Source organism: Tinamus guttatus, unplaced genomic scaffold (assembly GCF_059628265.1).
Source record: "Tinamus guttatus ecotype Peru unplaced genomic scaffold, ASM5962826v1 Tinamus_guttatus_pri_ptg000296l, whole genome shotgun sequence".
Classification (NCBI taxonomy): Eukaryota; Metazoa; Chordata; class Aves; order Tinamiformes; family Tinamidae; genus Tinamus; species Tinamus guttatus.
Genome location: NW_028288830.1, coordinates 407,294 through 423,762, shown reverse-complemented (window position 1 = coordinate 423,762; position 16,469 = coordinate 407,294). Strand labels below are relative to the sequence as shown.

General features: G+C 43.8%; 1 protein-coding gene across 1 annotated transcript; it reads left to right on the top strand.

The window, feature by feature from the left end:
- Positions 1-215: 215 nt before the first annotated feature.
- On the top strand, positions 216-15,508 carry ZCCHC17 (zinc finger CCHC-type containing 17). Its single transcript, XM_088527929.1, has 7 exons — positions 216-281; positions 657-714; positions 2,240-2,340; positions 4,125-4,216; positions 4,996-5,096; positions 6,372-6,520; positions 15,173-15,508. The coding sequence occupies exons 1-7, from the start codon at positions 240-242 to the stop codon at positions 15,350-15,352; spliced, it is 723 nt and encodes a 240-aa protein (XP_088384055.1). The 5' UTR covers positions 216-239; the 3' UTR covers positions 15,353-15,508.
- Positions 15,509-16,469: the final 961 nt, after the last annotated feature.

Below are 16,469 nucleotides of genomic sequence, written 5' to 3'. Positions count from 1 at the left end.
TGCCTCGGGGAGAGGGGGAAGCGGGAGGGACCAAAATGGCGGCGGCAGGAGGCGGGGGTGGGTAACAGCTGCGGAGCCGCTTTTAATTTTAAACCGTAATGCAATAAAACATACGTGTTTATACTTGTGCATTTACATGTTTCTTTCTTTAAAGGTTTCTCGTGACCTGGGGGATGCCCGCGGCGCAGCGAGGCGCGATGGAGCCAGGCGGCCGGTGAGGACGCAGCGGGCCGGGGAGGATGGAGCCGCTGCCCGAGCTCTACGCGATCTTCCAGGGAGAGGTGAGCCGGGTGGCGGAGGGAGCGCCGAGCGGGGTGATGTTTGTCTTTAAATAGGTGCTCGGGTCAGTGGGGTGTGGGTAGCTGCCAACTCTAGGGCTTATTTGTGTAACTATATGTCTTTATTGATGATTTATGTACATACATGCTTTTGTATGTATTCATTTATACATGCGTGCATATGTGGTTGGTTGGCTGCACCTGCTGTCAAGTTATCCAGGGCGACTGTTTCTTGCTATCACTGAAATCCAAAACTATAACAAAATATGAGGACCACTTTGGCTTTTTTTTTTAAAGTGCATGTTTTAGATGGGAGTTGAAAATGTGGTTTCTTTCAAGCCACTTCCATTCAGTTATTGTATTGATGTTTCTTTGCAGGTTGCTACTGTGACAGAGTATGGGGCCTTTATAAAAATCCCAGGCTGCAGGAAACAAGGTTTGTTTGGGTTTAGTTGTGTGTTAACTTGTTTGGGCCCCGTGGCATCCCCAGAATGGAAGATTTGTCACCTTTAGAAGAATATTAGATCTTTTGCTTCTCTTTTGCTATCTGATATATTAGCTAGCACAGAAAAAAGCATGTAAATTAGAACAAGAAATGTGGATTCTCATAAACATCTTCAAGCTTAGTGTTACACTTGTAATTCTCTGATGTTTTTCTTTATTTCTATAAGTGTTTCTTTAATTATTGCTTTGTTTGACAGCCTCAGGATATCTTTGAGAATTTATATGACTTACAGGCAAGCTATTGACAATTCCTAAAGATACGTATTTTGGCAACTAAAGAGAAACCAAAAAATCTGACTTAATTGCTTATAGTGGTGGGAAACCTGCCAAGTAAAATAAATTGCTCTTGCAAAAGAGGCAGTTTAAGCTGGGTGTTCTGTCGAGTGCTTATACAAATAACCCCTTCTCCACTGTCCTCTTGAAGTGTGCACTTACGTTAGTGCCAGTTCTAGTGCAAGTTTTTGGATGGAAGTGTGACTACTGGAAGGGTGTCTCTTTGAGATGCAGTCATGCCCTGAAATAAGAGCCTGGGCATCAAGGTGTGTTTCCATATTTATCCTTCTTTTCATAATCCTCTAGCCCGCATATGTCGTTTGTGTAAGTTTTATATATATTTATACATATATTTAATTTTCTGGCTGTGTGACCTTGTAAACGCAGCAGAAAATCAGGTCAGCCTGGGTTTTTAATGGTTTTGACATTGCCAGCAAAGTATTGTGCTGCTGATGCGTGAAATGTACTTCTCTTTTCTCTGGTGCTTTTGTTGGTGTTGGAGGACTGAAATGAAGAGAGAGCTGTTAATGCCTGCTAAAACAGAAAGTTTATTTTCCATGTGGGCATATGGTATTTTGAGTATAAAAATGCTGCATCAGGACCTGCTTCTCTGACAAATTGTAACTTAAGATCTTAAATATGGAAGGTCTCGTTTCCATTTCTGGAGCTGGTGTCTTGATTAGCAGCAGCTCATTGCACCTGGTGCTGAATCAGCCATCCTGGGAGTATCTGGGTCCAAATGAAAATTTGGACCAGTGAGTTCAGTCTGGGGGCTGTACAAAATGCTCTCTCCCTGTTGCTTGTGGCTTGTTCAGATCCTGTAGTTTTGCTTGTGTTTGGTTTGGCAGAAAACTTGAGAATCGTTTCTGGAGTGTGAGAATACACAACTATACACACTTGAGAACTGTGCTTTTCTTGTAGCTTCCTCTGTCCCTTTTGATATTTGCTCTGTGTTGCCCTGCTTCCTAATGGCATGGAGTAAGTTTGGAGCTTGTACGTGTTTGGAAACAAACCTGATTAAGTTGACTGATTTTCATCTGCATATTGATTTGGGAAACTAGTTGCTTAGTTTGGCTTAGGGAAACCTCCTTGTATGTGCCCTCTGACTCCTAGAGCACAAAACAGGTATTCCATAAAGACTTTATATTTTTTTCCTTCTTTTTCTCTTCCAAAATTGTGACCAGGCCTTGTTCATAAGACTCACATGTCATCCTGCCGTGTGGATAAGCCCTCAGAGATAGTAGATGTTGGAGACAAAGTATGGGTCAAACTTATTGGAAAAGAGGTAATGTTAATTCTTATTTCTTTAAATTAAATTCAAATTCTTATTTATTTATACACTGTGTAAATAAAGTATATTGCAAAAACAGTAAATTAAGAATTGTTAGGTATGCAGAAATGGAGTCATTTTGTCAGATATTATGTGTTCTGTTTTACAAGCAGGTGAGTTGGACTCACCTTCAGATGAGACCTGAGAAACAGACCTTGCCACAATGCGATTCACAAAAGCTTTAAGCTTAAAAGGAACAAACCACTTTCCTTTTCCTATGTTCCTGTTTGCACCTTGCACCCCATTGTTGTGTGAAGGGTGCCCAGATGAGGAATTTGAGAGGATCCCAAGATGAGAGGCAATGTGAGCACAGTCTGTTAACAGCTATGAGACAGGACCATCCTTAGGAGGAGCTGTCTCTTTTTATTGGTTACAAGGAAAGATAATTGACTGAATTTTGCCTAAGAAAACGATACTATTTTGTTGTTGTTTTGTCGCTTTTTCTTCCCCCTCCTCTTTTTTTTTTTTTTTGGATATATTTTCTTTTCCAGACTTCATTACATTTGTCTTAATACACAAAAGATTTATCTCTAGTCCTGTCCTCTCTATATAAAGATTTGTGGAACAAAGACTCATGAGCACTTGAAATGATGAATGGAAACACACATGCTCTTGTGGACTATATGTATATAGTAGGTATAGTCCCCATTCATCATTTCAAGTGCTCACATATATATTTATAATATACATACTTATTTAGTAGGGAAGAGGGGTGGGAAGTTTGGAGGGTTAATTCATTTTACAAACACATGCAGTTTGAAACTTGTGGCTTTATAGAGATGGGGAGGATTTTTGTCATAATTGCTTTACATCTCTTTTTTTTTTTTAAATGATAATAGAGTTGACATAAATATTGACTCTTTTACAGAAGATGAATAAGTTTAGTAGCTTTTGGTGTGTATTTACAGTATATAAACTATGTGAAAGATTTTACAGATCTTTTTTGTTGATCTGTAATGTGGATTTAAAAAAAAATATAAAAATATTAAGCTACAGTTTTCTTCATCTGAAACATAGTTTTTCCTGATTTCTGGCTTCTCTGCCCTTAGACAGAAAGGGCAGGAGCATGTTGGGGAGGTAGAAGGTGGAAGAATTCTCTATTAGCCTATTTGCAAGCAAATACATGAATTTCCCAAGCACACAAAACAGCAGGTAGTAGCATTAGGCAGAATGCAGAAAGATGAAAGAAAGAATTAAAAAAGTCCTGACCTTTTGCCCTTGCTTCTAAAGTGATAATGTGGCAATCAAGGGCTTATTAGGATTCAGAAAAGTGTAAGCCCCTAATACAGATACTTAGAAAGTTTCTAACCCTATAAGAGGATAGAAATGCAAAATGAGATATAAGGTCTTATTTTTCCAGGGTGCAAATCTGCTGAAGGCCCAGGTGAAACTCCCTTACGGATGGATTCCTTGAGAATTATAGCAAAGTTCCTAAATGTACTCTTTCTTCTTTGGCACTTTGGTTCCCTCTTATTAAATGCAGAGTGTTAATCTGAATGGACCTATAATTTGATACTGTTGTCTTATTTCTGAGGGAGCCCCTTAACATGCTCTGTTTTATTAACTTGAGTACTCTAAAATATGTAAATATAGATTAAAATATAGTAGTTTTCACATAGTATCTTTAGTAGTTCCTTTGAGTGTGACAGTTATGTTCCTTCTCTGTGGGCAACCTGGCAGATTGCATTAGTGAACATCACCCTCACCCCCTCCTCTTGCTCCATGCCTTTCTCTTTCAGATGAAGGATGACAAACTGAAACTTTCCCTCTCCATGAAGGTCGTTAACCAAGGAACAGGAAAAGACCTGGATCCAAACAATGTTTCCCTTGAGTAGGTAAATCTATTGAACAGAGTATAGCAGAGCAGACAGGTTGTTACTGTCTTTAATTCCTGACCTTTCCACTGTAATAATCCTTCACTTTGGAGGGTGAGGGGTGCTCAGTGCTGAGTCCTTTGAAGATGGACTGGTTAGATGAAGGTAGGACTGAAGGTATCTTCTTGGTTTTGCTGGTTAAAGGCTAGCAGGGGCTGGTAGAGGGAGAGATGCAGGAAATTCCATCCCTTCCCAGCCTGGCAGGATCTTAGTTCTTGCATTTTTTCATGGCCACATGCTTTGTGATGCAAGGACTGTTCATTCCAGCCACAGATTCATCTAAGTTTCACATACAGTGAAATCAAATATTCTCCTCAACTGTTCAGATCTGTCAGAACTTGCTTATATGTGTGTTGTGTGTGGATTTCCCCACCCCTCTCCGTGTGATATCTCTTGTAGGTCAAATAAAAATTGTTTGTTTTTATCCTGGGCAAGTAAGAGTGTTTGTTTACCTGTGTAGTATAAATGTTAGTGTAAACGACGTAATTGCAGCTCCTTATTTTTGTCTGCTTTGTTTGGGGAGAAGTCGGTGGAGCTGAAGAGCCATATAACATGTTTTAACTACATGAGTAGTTAAATTACATGAGTAATTGGTCAACTCCATTCTTTGCTGTAGCTAACTAAGGGTTTTTTTTAGAGCAAAACTTGAAAAAAATGCATTTAGACTTTGTCCATGTAAGTATACTGATTTAATGGTAAAGATTGCTTGAAAATTAAACTCTCTTCCTCTTTCCAGTCAGGAGGAGAGGAAGAAACGTACGTTCAGAGACTACACTAGTCAGAAGATCACTCTGGAAGCTGTCTTGAATACTGTGTGCAAGAAATGTGGTTGCAAAGGTATATTCATGTAGGGTTATTTTAATCTTTTCATCTAACCCTTTGTGCTAGCTAGATTGTGACTTGGTCACATGGTTGTAGTGATCCCTGCCTCGTGATTGTCTTGTCCTATAATAAGGGACATTTACAGTGCAACTGCATCTTGCATCACTTTCCTTTTGTAAAGCAAAGACTCAAATGAATTTTTAAGATTTGTTTCTTAAAACTGCATCCACTTGACCCTTCTCTAAGGAACCATTCTTTCAGCACATTTTTTCCCTTCCTTTGTCTGTTTTGGTGCATCTTACAGCTGAACTCTTATTCTAGTTTTGCATTTTAAGACATTAAAGTTGACTTTAACTAGATCACTTCTTTCTGACAAGAAATGGAAATTGCTTTACTGCATAGTTGGGAATACTGTTAGATAAGCTCTCCTAGAGCTGAAAATGAGTATTTTTACCTGGTGAAACTCTTGTTTGCCTCGCATACATGTGGAAAGTTGGCTTAACTGATGCCTTTTCTAGAAACTTTCATTGACTAACTGCTAATTTGCCCGAGTATAAATTGGAAAAGCTTTTTGCACATGGAATGTTTGCTGCACCTTCCTTACTGTCTTAACATTATTCAGCCACAGAGTAGTCGTTTTAACGCTGGTGTTAACGCTGATCTGGAGAAGCTTAATGAAGACAGTTTTAAAAGCACCTGTTCTAAACATTAATATGGTTCTCTCTAGTGGCAGATAACTATCTTTAAAATACTATTTTAAGAAACCCCAAAACTTTAATCTACATTCTGAGTATTTGCCATCTGCTTCTTAATGATGGTGTCTATTCATAAAAGCCAGGCAGATGATATGCAAGTGCAGTTTCCACTACAACTGTTAATAGATCAGCTTTGATGTCTCCAGAGTAGAACCAGATTGAGCTGATTTCCCAAGTGTTTGTGGTTTTGCTCTCATTTACCAGATGTCTGTCACACCAGTTGATTCCCTTTCCTATCCACTTTTTTACCTGCTGCTTAAGCCGTTGCCCAGGTGTGTCTCTACTAATTTCCCTACTCAGAGAAGAGTGTCTTAGTGTTGCACGATTAATCTTTCTGGAGTGACTTATGTTGCACTTGCTCTGCTGGCGTTTTTAATCTGGACATGTAAGGCTAGTTGGAATGCTAGGGGATGGGAAAAAGTGCAGTGTAGATTCTCATAGTGTGACTAATGATCAGAGGTTTGTTGTCAGCACTTTATCTAAAATGTGGCTTTGAAAAAAGGTCTGGGTTACTACTTTGAATGCTCTTTTGCAGGTCATTTTGCCAAGGAGTGTTTCATGCAGCCTGGAGGTACCAAATATAGCCTGATTCCAGAAGAGGAGGAGGAAGGGGCAGCAACAGCAGAATATGAAAAAGATAAAAAGACCAGCCTGACTGATGACTCTTCCAAAAAAAGGAAAAAGGTACAAGGTGCACTTCTGCTAGAAAAGTGGGTCAGATGTGTTGTTCAGTAGAGTTACGTTTGTGTTTTTTTATAACTGATCTCTAGTGTGGTTTTGTACCATAACGTATAGACCTGTCAGGTCCTGCAGCGAGACAGAGGGATGTTTTTTCTTGGCCTATCTGAGGCCCTACTGAAGTTTTTCTGAATTTCTGTGACTCTTGCCAATAGCTGCCTGCCTTTCTTTGACCTAAATGCTTGCAGCTGCCTAGGTGCAGCAGGTATCCTGACCTGGCCTGAGAGATGGAACTAGGCTCATGCCAGGGTAGAATTGTGGGTTGTGTTTGCGCAAGGAGCTTATTGCATTTCTAACCTCTAAAGTAGTTTTGAGGGATAAGAGAATTCTCATGTCAAGTGTTTGGACTCTGGCTTCTGGAGTGTGCTGGGATGGCAGAATAGTTATAAAAAGTAGGTGGGACCTGAATCCAAAGCAGAAGCGTTTGGTGGTCATTCTATTTGCACAGAGAAGTGTCTTGCAATTCTAGACTTAAGCAAATAAAACTGTTCCATCAACCCCTTTCCAGCTGAGTCCAACTTGCCATTACACTTCCAGAGCCGTTTTTCTCCCATGCCAGCTCTTCAGCCTGTCTGTATCCCTGTAAGGTTGCAGCCGGCAGGGAGAGCGGTGGGATTTGTAACATGTAGAAACAGGTTAAATCAACCCAAAGTGTCCCTAGGACCTGAAGTCTCACTTTCAGTTGTGCTTTTGGTTGACAAGGTGGTTTTTGGAGCTTTGGCACATCCTCGTCTGAGAGGAGAAGTGCTGTTTGGGGGGATTGTAGCTGGTACTTGCAGCAGAGCAGAAAAGTCAAGTGTGTAGTGAGTTTCCTTGTGTTTGCCTGTGCCCTTTGGTGTACCTGTTTCTACCCAGGAGTTGGTGCAGATTCAGGGTAACTTTAATTTGATTCCTAATCTGCAGTTCTCATTTGTGCAGTTAGGGCTCAGGATGGCTCATCCAGTAGTAGGAACTTAATCTCCCCGGTTATATTGCTGGATCCTGGTATCCAGTTCCATCCTGAGAGGTGTGCTGTGCTTCCCTGACATCCAAGCTCTTATTCAAGGAATGCCTTGGACATGTATGACAGTGTATGAGCAGCAGCACTCTAGCACTCTGCAGATGACATACACGTGCATATATATATATATATATATATATTTTTTTTTTTAAATTCTGGCTTCATAGCAGACAGCTGAACAGAGTCGTCTCTCGGATCCTGGGCTAAATGTGACTCTCACCTTTCCCGACTTGTCTGGTAAAGATTTGCTTTGCTTTACAGTGGAAGTAGCTGTTGTTTATATGATAGTGGGAAGAATTATATTAAGAGGTGCACAGATACTGCTTTATTTTATCAATGCCTGTCTGCTTAGGGTAGGGATTCCCTGTGGAGTCTTGCCTTGCAAAGACTACAGGATATGTGGATATGAGAAGGGAGGAGATCAAAGATTTTCAGATGTTTACCAGTGCTGGAAAATAGAACTTTTGAGCTTTCTGGAGACAGGATGTGGGATCCTCAAAATGAATAGCTTCCTTGTTGCGTCGGGTGCCTGCTGTGATCTTGTCTGGGAGCCACCAAGTGCTTCCCTGCTTTCCTGAGTCCCCAAAGGGACTTGCACAGAATTGAAATAGCTCAATCTACCTAGTAACAATTGCTTTTCTGGCCAGGTCCTGTCTGAGGTTTTTAGTGTAAAAGTAGAGCTTGCAATTTCTAAATTAATATGTAACAGTTTCCTATCTACCATGTATCCATTTAATGACATAGCAATATTGACCTTCCTGGCTGTGTTAGTAGTATTTTTTGTACTTGATCTCTTTCCCTGGAGATTCCTCTCCTTATGGAGACACGCTGGGGTCCTCACCCCCTCTTGTTTCCTGCTCGGTTTTCCTGTGGGCACCTTTATCAGCAGTTTATGCACAGGGATGCTGTATAGCTGGCAGTATGGTTCCCAGAACTATAGCATTAGATTTCCCAGTTTACTTCTCTTACCGTGACTTAAGGCTCTCAGAAGGAAGTGGTCCTTCTAACTTTTTTTGAAGTGGTCCTTACTAACTACAGACCTACAGGTGGATTTTAGACCACCTGAATCATGACTGAGATAGAACTGAGGAACTCGTTTTTTCACTCTTGTCCCACCTCCACCCTGCAGCATCTACTAGAGAAAAGACAGATGAAGACTTCAGCTCTCTGTGCTGGCTTAATCACCTGACGTGACCTTGGGCACAAGTTTCCTGGTTACAGATCACCTTGGTGTTAGGCACGTGAGGGCACTGTCCTGTCTCCTGTTGACCCTGAGAAAATAAATAACTTGGAGAAGCTCAGATACTGCTGTGACAGCACTAACACGGAAGTACCAGCGAGCAGCTGAGGGGTCTCTGAGAGCTGCTTGTTACTGCATCTCTTTCACTTTTATTCTCTTTGGGTCACAGGGTGAAGGAACTCCTATGGGAACACTTGCAGTGTGCCTATACTGGGGTTGTGTAGGAGGGAGACATGCTGGGAGAAAATAAACCCTACTGAATCTTCCCCTCATCTGCCTTTCAAGAACAGGTCTGCTGTTCCCGACGCCAGGAGTAACCCCTTGCACTTGCACCCTGCACAGCTGCCCCATCTCCTGCTCCAGTGCCTTGATTAAGTTATCCCTGCTGTAGTTTTGGGAAGGTCATTGGAGTTGCATGATAAATGTGACCTGTGATTGCTCTTCTGCAGAGTTTGCTGCTGTTTCTCTTGTCATGTGAAAGGACTTAAGTCCTGCTGCAGATGTTGTCTCCTTACTTAAAACCACACCTTGAATCGGTGTTTGTTCAGCGACCTGTAGTTCATGAAGCATTAAGCCATCCTAGTACTTAGTCTACTCCTTGTTTTACTAACTCTTAAATAGTATTAACTTAAGGCATAGTAAAACTGTGTTCACTCCCTTTGCATGCATGCTGTTCTCTTGTTGTCCTCTCCTATGCTTTTCAAAACTTTGCTGTATTAACATACATGCCCATGTGCTGGATTCTTCTCATCAGATTACTTCCAACTAGTTCTTAAGCAAGGGATTGAATAATATCCTTGGATTCACATCATCTTGTTTGGAATTAGGCTAACAGTATTCTCTATTTTAAGAATAAAAAGCCAGTAGTCATGCTGCCACTTCTTTTGGAGATGTAGAAATGCTGGAAATCCATTTTAATTTTCCCCAAGAGTGGATGTGAATTCTCAGAAGGCCAGAACTCTGCAGAGGGTTTGGGGAAAGAATATTTAGGCTTCTTGGAGAGTTCTGGACACTCCCCTCTTATCTCAGGATCAAATACTTCTAGAAGGAATGAACTGCTGTAGCATTCCTGAAGCATAGCCCCGAGCAACTTGTCTTAGGAAGAGGAGGAAGCAGGTCCTGGTGTGTTGGCGTGGTCGACTCCCAGCACCAGCCTTTTTGGAATAGCCACAGTAATTGGGAAGGCAGCACTTCAAGCTCTAGCTCAGTCTGTTCTTCTCTTTGCTAATTCCCAACACAAATCTTACAGTTCTCAAAAATATTACTGACTTATCTTGAAACCTCTAATATATAATTTCTGCATGAATTGGGCAAGATGTATGAAGACCTATAATGCTCAAACCTCTGTGCTTGTTGGCTCTGTCCGAGCCAACCAACACCTTTATATTTGGAGTCTGTATGGACAAAACTGTAGTATTTATACAATCACAGTGTTTGCAGTGCTCAGCCTGAGCTCCATCCATCACTAGGGCTCTGTTCTGGAGGGCAGCCCGCAGCTAGGGTGCGGCAGGGCTTTTCTGAGGGCAGAAATTGGGCTTTTTACCTTGGCCCTGCAGTCTCTGGTGCATAACCCAGAGCAGCACTCCCCTCTTGTGCAATGCTGCTAAGCCCTGGGATCAGCTCAGCGTGGTTAGCAAGGTGCAGGAAGGCTGTGAGTACTTCTCATTCGGTATCAGGACGCTGGGTTTGAAAGAAACTGGCAGTTGTAACAGAAAAATATTATTTGTACGGCATAATTTCAGAGGAACACTGTTTTTAGACACGGAAAATATCACACTCAACTGCTTTGCTCCCTGCAGTGTTTGCAGTCTCTATTCTCTGTGTCCAGTGTTGCCCAGTCGTGTGGGTTTTGCATTAACAGTCTGGAAGTACTTGTTCTGTGCTGGTCCAAAGAGTTTGGCTGCTAAAATAGGACCGTCCTAAAAAAGAGACTGTGATTTTTAGCCAGTGCAAAATCCACATGTGTATTTCTGTTTCCCCTGTCATCCTGAAGGGACTGATGTGACATCCTGTCTCATCTTCAGCCTTCACATGCTGAGAAGTTTTCCCAAGCTCTGGAATGAAACTGTGTTACAAGATCTTGTCGAACTTTCTCACCATGTGCACGGGAAAAGCTTGAGAAAATTCTCCTTGCTGCATCCTTTTCTCTAAAAGATTTAACTCTTTACCATCATCACTTTCTAAAGGCTGTTGTGGCTTGGTTCTACCCTTAATCTGTAGATACAGGATTTTGTGATGACTTATTGTTGTCTCACAGAAAAACCTAGACTATGGCAAATATCAAAAGACCTAAATTATCAAGATTGATAATAGAAAAACTGATACCTGATGAAGATCTGGGTGTGTAGCACCCTCTCCCATCAAGTCTTGGAGGGTTATTTGCTAAATGTGTGGCTCTAAGTCTTATCTTTGCTTTTCCACCTCCCCAAAATAGTTGCTCTGTTTCACATTAAATAAGGTAGTTGTTGCCTTTCTTCTGTGCCCCTAATTGATGACAGGTAACTGGTGCAGCGACACTCAATCCATCCTACACTGATGTCTTCAGCTGAGCCTCTCGTGTCCTCCCTGCTGCAGGAGAAGGTGTCTCTTTAAATGAAACTCTCCCGACTCAGCTTGTCTTCCTGTACCTGGTGTATTAATCTTCATATAGAAACTGAACTTGTCCTGAAAGTGGCTGAACCTAATGGAAGAAAAGTCTCATGGGGAAGAGCTAGGAGAATCCAGACTTCTTGTGGCTGTCTGTGCCCTTGCTGTAGCTTTGCTCCCATTCACCAGCTCATTCTCACTTAACTCGAGCATCCTGCAAAGCAGTGGCTGAATTCCTGTTCCCTCCTGCTCTGCTCTTATCTATGCAAAGATAATTCTGCGCTTTTGGCATTGAAATGCTCCTTTTGGAGAGCAAGCCTGGGAGAATTTGCCTTGCAGGAGCAGCTTAAGGAAGATACGAGAGGGCTCTTGGCCACTCAGTGAAACACCCTGTGCCCTCCCTATTAGTGCTTGCCTAAATTAGAGCATGGCCTTTAACATCTCCCCTGCCTTGCTGAGCTCCTGGGGCTAAAGCACTTTCAAGCCTACAGCAAACAAGGCAGAGTAGGGGTGTAAAGTAGATTATTGCAAAGGATTTTTCCCTCTTTGCCTTGTTTTTCTTACTGTCTTCAGTAGCTCCCTCTGGATTTTCCTTGGTTACAGAGAAGTGCCAGCTTCTCAGCTTGCAGTCTAGTGTGTGAATATGGACATGTTGCCTTTATTTGTTCATTTATTTACCTGCCTCTTTGCACAAAATGTGGTTGCCTTTACGTGGATGCTTTCCAGCCAACTATCAGGGTGGTGGTTGTGTCTTAACCCTGGGTAAAATGGTGGGTGTGGAGGGAGCCTTGGGCAGCACCTGCAGCCATCCAGGGGAGGCCAAGTGACTCAAAACTGTCACATCTTGCAGCTCCCATGCACGGCTGCGTGTTGGAACAGGTGGAAAATACTTTACTGAAAGGGGTTGTTCTCATTTTATACAGGCCTTTCTAGTACATCTCCTGCTATTGTTCCCCTTGTGCAGTCAAACATGGGTTTTCTCTCCTTGGCTTCGTTGGCTAGGTTGGCTAGCCATCTAGGTTGGCTGCTGGTCAAGGCCTCCCTGAGGACTCATTTTATCTGAAATCTGGTCACTTCAGGTCCTTTTGTCCTGCTGTTCCTTTCTGTTTTCTCACAAAATGAGTGTGTGCCGCTAGCAGACCCACCAAAGCAGAGGTGATTTGCAGCAAGGCTGTTGTAGCAAAGCTCGGAGAGCCCAAGGATGGCCCTGAGATCACTGGGGACCTTCTTGGTAGAGAGAATAAGCCAAGCTGTTGGTTTGGGGATTCTGGCCTTCTCCCATTACACAGATTGATGTGACAAACACTTAGTTATGTTTGGGACCTTCGTTAAACCCTTCGTTAAACTGCTGCCCGCCTAACTGCGATGCTCCCCGTGGCTGTGCTCTGGACAGACCATCTTTCAACCTGCTTCAGCTTGGAGGTGAAGGGAAAACACGGCTGTTTGGTTCCCCAAAACTCCTTTGCCTGGACCAGCGACACACTGAAGGAAAACCCTGCACTTCCTCCACCCCTGGCACAGGCTCAGCAGTCCTGTCACTGTCACCAAATGGGGAAGTGACCCCTCTGGAGCTGGTGACCGCGGGAGGCAGAGCCCAGCTGTGCCAAGGTCCTGTGTCCGCGTTTGCCCTCTGCATTCAACGTGTTTTCACAAGTCTGCGTTCGTCCTCGACCCCTGCTGAACGCGAGGGGTGTTTTTAGGTGCCTGAGTTCCACATGTGGCAGCAGAGGATTCCTGGGCCTAGGCAGAGCGCGAGGGATGCAGCATCCGTCCCTGTAGCAGGGTGGTGTAAGTGTAAATGAAACACAGTGTAAATGAAACACATAACGTGAGAGGCAGGGGGGAAAGGAGCTGGGCTACAGCTAGAAAATATCCCAGGTAATACAGTTAACATCAGTCCTTGTGCATTTTCAGGCCTGGCTGCATATGGAGGAGAACAGGATGCTGTTTTGCAGCAAGTTTTGGAAAGATTGAGCCCTGTTTTACAAGAGCACCCGTTCCCAAGCAGCTAACCCACGTGTTCTGCAGGAACGTGTAGTTGCAGTGAAAATGCCAGTATATGGTTTAATCAAAGCAGCAAGATTTGCTTGCTGGGTTGCATTCCGTGCTGGCTGTGTGTGCCTCTATCACGGGTGATTGAGCTGGTTTGGTTTGTCCTACTGGCCCATCTCTGCTTCAGGAAACCCTGTTTTGCTGCTTTCTCATGTCTGCTTTATGTTCTTGAACCGTAATGAAAATTCACAGTAATCCCCTTGCACAGGGAGGTCTGTTTTTAATGCTCATGTTGTGAAAGAAATCATTGGTACCTCCTTAGAGGTGAACCTTGCTGGGCTTGAGCAGAAAGCCTGGATCTTTGCTGGGGTTAAAAATCTTTACAAAATACCAAAATCTCTTAGTATTTATAAGCCTACTCATCTGAATGCTGTTTTCACTTTCTTTCTAGGATCTTGTGGGTTTGGCAAACAGCATCCCATTTATTTTGGGAAGATCTTTCTAAGTATCTTCCTAAAACACCCTCCCCAAAACCTTCTGCCTTGTGCCAAGAGTTGCTTAGCATAATAACCATGTGGGTATTTGGGGAGCTGGCATCACACTGGTGTTTGATCCAAGAGCCAGGGCCTTTGGATCTGCTTGTTTTCCTGTTTTAATTTTCAATCCTGGAGATGGATATTCATCATGGCACTGCTTTGGTGAGTGGAGTGCTGCCAACACAGGCAAATCGCATCCTCTCCCTCAGAATCACTGTCTAATTAAATAATTGTGACCCACAAAAATGTGTCATTTTGGATTTGAGATCATCTGCCTGACGCAGTTTTCAGGGCTAGTATGCTGCAGTGCTGGGTTTAGGGTAATCTGTGCTTTAGTTACCTGCAGTTATTGTGTGATGCTTAAGAATTTGAGGGTTTAGCTCCTTTTCAAAGATGTTTAGTGTTTATCCAAACACCAGCTATTCTCATGCTGTGTGTAAATGTCAGGTCCCTCTTGAACCCTGCAGCTTTTGCCTCGGGGCTTTACAGAAGTAAAGCACAGAGAGCTCCTTAATGCCCTTCTGCTGATGCAGAAGGGAGGGAAGCTGGGAGAGCAGGAGGATATATGGTGTATTTGAGGGCCATGCAAAGAGAGCACGGATATGGCTTGGGAAAGGGCACTTTCTCCATCCACCCCTCTAGAGACAGTCGAGAGAAGCCTCGGATTGTCAGAAGCAGGTTTAGACTGTTGTGGTGGGAGGGCTGGGGTTGGATGCTGCTTGCAGCTGTGCTGGGAGCTGTGGTCTGTGGCACTTTAGACTCATAGCCTGTTTTCCTGGTGGAATTTCTGGGAAATTCAGCTGGGCTCAGGCTTTCCTGCAAGGAGAAGGTGCAGTGTCAGTAGTGCCCCATTGCATTGGCATTGATTTCCTGGGATTTTCTCTGGGACTTCCAACTATCTCTTTTAAAAACCCATTTTGTTGTCAAAAGGCCTCATCTTGCCAACATTATTAAAAAGAGTATCATTAAACAGCCAAGAAAGCCCTGATTCTGGAGGGATTGCAGGGACTCTCTGACACTGAAGCGAGTAATAATCTTGAGGCTTGGATTGACATTTTGTCCACAGCTCTGGTAGCTGTTACATTGTCCCTCATGCTGTTATGGCCTGACACAGCTAGTTAAGTCCCAAGCAGCTGGGGCAGGAGCTGTGTGGCTCATCCACATCAGAGAACAGGCTTTGGAGGCACCTGCTGAAGTGTCAGTGACAGTTCTCAATGTGTGAGACTTCATTTTTTTTCCCATAGGAGAAAAAGAAGAAAAAGAAACACAAGAGCAAACAGTCTTCCGAGTCCGACTCCGACAGCTCCGACTCGGACAGCGATGGGGCTCAGCCAGCCAGCAAGAAGGCCAAGCATTCGGGGAAAGGCAGCAAGGCTCAAAAGAAGAAGAAGAAAAAGAAGCATAAGAAGAAGCACAAGGAGTGAGTGAGCAGACGCACAGGGGAACTGACATAGCAAATCCCTGGAAAATACTGCTGGGAGAGCAGGACTGAATCACTTCCTTGCCTCAAGGGCAAGGTGTTTCCTTCTAAAACTAATGCTCAGCCTGTGGTGTTTGAGACTTTGATACTCGTTTTCACCGTCACCTTTAGATCTGGGCTGCTGTTCTCTCCCACCGAGGCCAGTGGGCAATGCCTGGAAAAAATAGGCTAATTCCCCGTATTCCGCAGCACCGCTCCCATCCCGTAGCCTTGCGTTTTGCTGGTGAGACCCCGTGCCCTGCGTGGCTGCTTAGGACAGCATCAGCCCGTCGGGAGCCTGCATGACATCAGTCCCTGGATCTGGTTGCCTGTAAAAGGTGGAGCCCTGCAGCCCTCCGTGCTTTTCCCTACCAATCCCTGCAGAGAGCTCCAGGGGGAGTTGCCCCCGTGGCTCTGTGCTCACCGATCCGCTCCGCAGCTCTGTGTGTTGGATCCGTGTAAGAATGCGGAGCCCGAATCGCAGCCCGGTGCTGTCATCTCGGAACAGCTCCCAGAAAGGACAGCTGATGTCCCTGCGGTTGCCTGTTTCCTTTCCCAGCATAAAGCAGGATTGTAACCACCTCCGTGCTGGAGGAGCTTCATTCATGGTTACGGTACAGAGCCCCACTAGGTTTTGTTCATTTTCTTGGCAAACAGTTGGAGTGGGAAACTCAGAAGTAACGCAGGGAGTGGAGATACTTTATGTAAACACGGTGTGGCGTATTCGCTCGCTTTGTAAATGATGGAAAATAAATTTATCAAATCCCCATTGAACTTTGTACCGCATTTTTTCCCCCTTCTGTGTGCTCTGCACTTCGTCTTGGCCAGGAACACAAAGGCAAACCTGCAGGAGCGGGGAGGTGAGCGGCACTGGAGCGTTTGGAAAGTCTGCTGAGGACAGGGAGGAGGAAACACTGGAGTCGGAGCCACGGTGGCTTTTCTGGAGGTTACCTGGAGTGCCTAGAGCTGGTGAGGTGACCCTGAGAGAAGCCTCGTGGAGCAGATGTGTTTTGGCAACAATGCAAGGTAGCAACTGAAGTAAAAATCTTAATTAGGAGCAAAGGTCTCTGCAGAAGGAATCA